Source organism: Chrysochloris asiatica, unplaced genomic scaffold, assembly GCF_000296735.1.
Source record: "Chrysochloris asiatica unplaced genomic scaffold, ChrAsi1.0 scaffold00038, whole genome shotgun sequence".
In the NCBI taxonomy this organism is placed as follows: Eukaryota; Metazoa; Chordata; class Mammalia; order Afrosoricida; family Chrysochloridae; genus Chrysochloris; species Chrysochloris asiatica.
Genome location: NW_006408556.1, coordinates 8,652,148 through 8,657,539, shown reverse-complemented (window position 1 = coordinate 8,657,539; position 5,392 = coordinate 8,652,148). Strand labels below are relative to the sequence as shown.

General features: G+C 42.7%; 1 protein-coding gene across 2 annotated transcripts in view; it reads right to left on the bottom strand.

The window, feature by feature from the left end:
• Positions 1-5,392, bottom strand: part of DNAH8 (dynein, axonemal, heavy chain 8) — a 391,134-nt gene that overhangs the window by 233,612 nt on the left and 152,130 nt on the right. For both annotated transcript variants that reach the window (XM_006860428.1, XM_006860427.1), the window contains 2 exons: positions 4,496-4,598; positions 10-114 (listed from right to left, as the gene is read on the bottom strand). In XM_006860428.1, the coding sequence (XP_006860490.1) occupies positions 10-114; positions 4,496-4,598 (208 nt within the window). The remainder of the gene's footprint in view (positions 1-9; positions 115-4,495; positions 4,599-5,392) is intronic.

The following is a 5,392-nucleotide window of genomic DNA, read 5'->3' as shown; positions in this document are numbered from 1 at the left end:
GTCAATTACCATAATTTTTTCTCCTTCTCTTGACACAACAGACATGATACGATCATAGTCCTTTGCATGAAATGAAGCCTCATTTATGTTGTCAGATACTGCCGGGAGATGCGGCTAAAAGAAACACAAAATAGAGCAAAAAAAAACATCACAAAGGCGGCTAAACACTAAAGCTCTGGAGATACCTTTAAAAGCCCTGATTATTTTTATCTTTTTCACATTTTATTTTAACATTGCCTTTGTGGACAATGCTATGCCAAATGACATTAGTGTCCCCTGTATCTATGGTCCTGAGCCCCCAGGCCCAGCACCCATTCCTTCAAGGTGTTTGTTTACCACAAAGAACTTTTCCTCTGGTGATGGTGGTGTGCCATGGAGTTGGTTCCAACTCACAGCGACCCTACATAGGGTTTCCAAGGCTCTTTAGGGGATCAGAAAGCCTCATCATTTTCCTGAGGAACCACTGGTAGTTCTGAACTGCTAACTTTGAGATTAGCATCCCGGCTCGTAACCACTAAGCTAATATTGACCCTTGTGTGCTCTACTATATTTGTAGATATATTTGCAGCATAGGTAAATACATATATAGAAATTGTTGTTGCTAAATGCCGTTGAGTTGGTTCCAACCAATAGTGTCACTGTATAGGATTTCCGAGGAGCAGCTGGTGAGCTTGAACTGCCAACGTTACAGTTCAAACGACCTGGCAGTCCAGCACATTAACCCACAGAGCCACACCATGACTCCATATATAGAAATGTTGCTGTTGTTGTTAAGTGCCGTCGAGTCGATTCTGACCCATAGCGACCCTGTATAAGGAGCAGCTGGTGAGCTTGAACACCGACCTTACAGTTTAAACGACTTTGCAGTTTGACGCATTAACCCACAGCGCCACACCAGGACTCCATATATAGAAATGTTGTTGTTGGTAAGTACTGTGAAGTCGGTTCTGACTCATAGTGACCCTGCACAGGGTTTCTAGGCTGCAAATCTTTACAAGAGCAGAAGGCCGCATCTTTCTCCAGCGGAACTACCGTTTCCAACTGCTGACCTTGAGGTTAGCAGCCCAATTAATAACCACTCCAGAGCTCCTTATGTATAGAAATAGCCTCTGTTAAATTTATACATTATTATGGGTTTAGTCCCATTATCCTCACACCTGTTCAGTTTGGGGGCCTGTCTATGCATCCACTTGGGTATCTTGTTTATCTTTTATGCTTCATTGTCTTAAAAGATAAAATAAAAATATGTTGTTGTTAAGTGCTGTCGAGTTGGTTCCGACTTATAGCAACCAAGTACAGGGTTTCTGAGGAGCAACTGGTGAGTTTGAACCACTGACCTTGTGCTTCAAACCGACCTTGCAGTCCTGCGTTTATCCTATACTGCCACACATAGTGACCTTGTATAAGGTTTCCGAGGAGTGGCTGGTGAGTTTGAATCGCTGATCTTGAGATTCAAATCGACCTAGTGGTCAAGCGCTTATCCTACAGTGTCATACCAAGACTCCGATAATAATAATAATAATAATATTTTGTTGTTGTTGTTGTTGTTGTTAAGTGCCATCAAATTGGTTCTGACTCATAGTGACCCTGTATAGGGTTTCCAAGGAGCCACTGGTAGGTTTGAACTGCCGACCTTGCAGTTCACAGTCCAGTGCTGATCCTACAGTGCCATACCAGGGCTCCAATAATAATATGTTGTTGCTATTGTTGTTAAGTGTCATCGAGTCAGTTCCGACTCATGACCCTGTACAGGGTTTCTGAGGAGTGACTGATGAACTTGAACCTCTGATCTTGTGGTTAAAACCAACCTTTCAGTCCAATGAACTAAACCCGCAGCACTACACCAGGACTCCTACATTCCTAAACTCTTCTTTATTCCTTGACCAACTCTGAGGACCCCTCTTTCAATTCCTACTCTGCAGAATGTATTCTTCAAGTCCTGAAATACCTCCTGAGTCCTGGTGTGATAACCAAAGGACCGAGAACCACAAGGTCGACGGTTCAAACCTACCAGATGCTCCTTGGAAACCCCAAACAGAGTCGTTATGAGTCAGAACTGACTCGATGGCACTTAACAACAACTAACAGAAAAGTTTGTGGTTTGAACCCATCAGCTGTTCAGCGGGAGGAGAGCGCTAGCAACCTGCTCCTGTAAGGAATGTTGTTGTTGTCAGGTGCCATCGAGTCGATTCTGACCCTGTATAGGGTTTCCAAGGAGCAGCTGGTGAGCTTCAACCACCTGCAGTTCAAACAGCTTTGCAGTCTGGCACGTTAACTCACAGCGCCAAGAACCTAGGAAATCCTATGGGGCAGTTCTACTCTGTCCTATTGGGTCGCTATGAGTAAAAATCAACTCCACAGTGACGGGTTTGGTTTGGGTCTTTTTACACTGTGAGGAATGAACTGACCGCCGCCTTCAGGTGGAGGCTGAACCATACCTACCCCTGCCCTCTTCCCTCCCAGATATATTTTAGTTGTCTTTCTTTCTTGGCTTTATCTCCTCTTTTCACAGTTCTTACTTCCTCCCAGTCTTGTCTTATCTCCACAACACCCCGGAAACCAAGAAGGAAGACAGTATAGCCACAGCCCAGAAATGGCCCTGGAATGCGTGTGTTACTGTCCCCTGGGCCCAGTTCTCTAGTCAGGTTTTTCTGTCTCCTGGAACTATGGTTGTTGCTATGTGCCACTGAGTGGGTTCCGACTCATAGTGAGCCTGTACAGGGTTTCCAAGGAACAGCTGATAGGTTTAAATCACCGACCTTGAAGTCCAGTGCTTATCCTACAGCACCACAGCAGGATTCATCATTCCTCTAGGATACCCATAAAACCAGGGAAGTATCATAAATGACTAAAAACCACATGAGAAGCATTCTAGAGGAGCAGTGAGATAAGGACGAATACAAACCATGGACTCTACTTGATTTAACTTAAAAAAAAAAAAGTGATTGTGGTTTGAGTGAAGGTTTACAGAACAAGTTGGTTTTCATCCAACAATTCTTACACATTTTGCTTTGTGACACTGACTGCAATCACCACAATGTAACAGCACTCTTCCCACTTCCTCCCTGGGTTCCCTTCTCCACGCATACTTCTTTCCTGTCCCTTCCTGCCCTCTGAGCTTTGCCCTTGGGAAAATGCTGCCCTTCCTCAATATATTTAGACTAATATGTAGTGGTTACAAGTCAGGCTGCTAACTTCAAGGTCAGCAGTTCGAAACTACCAGCCATTCCACAGCAGAAAGATGAGGCTTTCTGCTCCAGTAAAGATTTATAGCTTTGGAAACTCTGTACAGGGTCGCTATGAGTCAGAACCGACTCCACGGCACATCACCACCACCACCAATACTATTTATAATAATGAACTAAATTTAGTAAGTACATACTATCTACCAGAAAAGGAGCTCTGGTAGCGTAGTGGTTACGAATCAGGCTGTGAACTGCAAGGTCGGCAGTTTGAAACTACCAGCTGTTCCACGGGAGAAAGATTAGGCTTTATGCTCCCGTAAAGATTTACAGCCTCGGAAACTGTGTTCAGGGTCACTATGAGTCAGAACCAACTCCACAGCACATAACAACAACAACATCTATCAGAAACTTTACTATGAACTTTCATTCTATATGCATTATCTCATGAAATCCTCAGGGCAATCATATGGGCGTGGGGAGGAACCATTAATACTCCCATTTTACAGATAAGGAAACTATGATTCAAGGAAATTAAGATGCTTGCCTAATGACATCCAGCAAGTGAGTTGCCTAATCACTGACTAGCTAGTGGTCACCACCTGAATTCTCTCAGAAGGATAGGCTCCAAATACATAGGAAATAGAACACTTTAGACTCAACCTACTATTTTTTGAACAATTCACTTTATTTGTTGCTGTTGAGAATGTTCCGCACAGAACATACACCAATTCGACAGTTTCCACACGTACCCTTGATTGACACCGATTCTTCAAGTTGTATACCCATTGTCACTCTCCTTTTCTGAGTTGTCCCTCCCCAATGCAGATAAATTCACTGCCCCTTAAGGTTCCTAGCTATTCTTTTGAGCTGCTGTTGTCAATTTGATAGATCTTGTTGTTGTTGTTGTTGTTGTTGTTATGTGTCATGGAGTCGGTTCCGACTCATTGCGACCCTGTACAGGGTTTCCGAGGCTATAAATCTTTACAGGAGCAGAAAGCCTCAACTTTCTCCCACAGAACAGCTGGTAGTTTCGAACTGCTGACCTTGCAGTTCGCAGCCCGATTCGTAACCACTACACTACCAGAGCTCCTTTTGAAGAGAGTGCAAATGTTCAAGACAGAATGTCTTTACTAGCTAAGTTAAACTATTGTCTGGTTTTCAAGAAGACTTCCGGGGATATTTTTAGTGACAACATAATTTTTAATACTCTAGCTTTCTGCATGAAATTTTAAGATGTTAACTTCAATTTGATTATGTATGTTAGTTGGAAAAAAACAATTTTTTTAGAGACATAGATGCTTAGAATCTACCTGTATGGTGTGGGAATCACTGGCTTGCCCAAGAATTTCCAGGAGAACTGGATCCGATACAAAGAAGAATCTTGGAAACAGTAATCGCTTCTTCTCCAAATATCTGAAAATAAAGAAATAAAGTCAGCAGCACGTTAATAAATGATTTTTCTTCTGAGTTCCTTTTATTAACATCTTCAATAAGATAATAGTGAAACACCTAGAATCATTTCCCATTTGCCTCAGGAATATGTGGTTAGAATCAAATCCATACATCACCACGGATGGCATTGGGAAGACAGTATAAAACAAGAAAGAGATTTAGAGGCAGGCTGCCCTATCATCTATCATCTTGTATCTTCTCAACAAGAGGCCTCTTATGACCCTTTTTAGAATACTGTGACTCTCAAGGATTTAAGATCTTAAAATCAACAAATCTCTACACTGGGACATTTTGAGAGTAAAAGGGGGCCAAATGACCATTTAGTCAGACCAAAGCTTGGAGTGAGCTGGTCAAATCAGGGTGTATTGCAACATAAATTCAAATAGAAATTGATAGTGAACTGCCTTTTATAAGAAAATAAATTCACCCATGAATTTGTCTGTAATAATTCTCTGGTACATTACCGTGTTGAATGGTGGCTCCCTAAAAGATATGTGCACAGTCTATTCCCCAGAACCTGTGAATGTGATCCTATTTAAAAGGGCGTCTTTTAAGATGTGATTAAATTAAGGATCTTGAGCTGAGAAGATCATCCAGGATTATCCGATTGGTCCTAAATAAACTGACAAGGGGCACTTAGGGAGAAATGAGGCCGTGTGAAGACGCAGTTGGAGATGGGACTTATGCCGCAGCCACCAGCCCAGGAAGGCCTGAAGCCACCAGAAGCCGAGAGAGAGGCATGGCACAGATGCCCC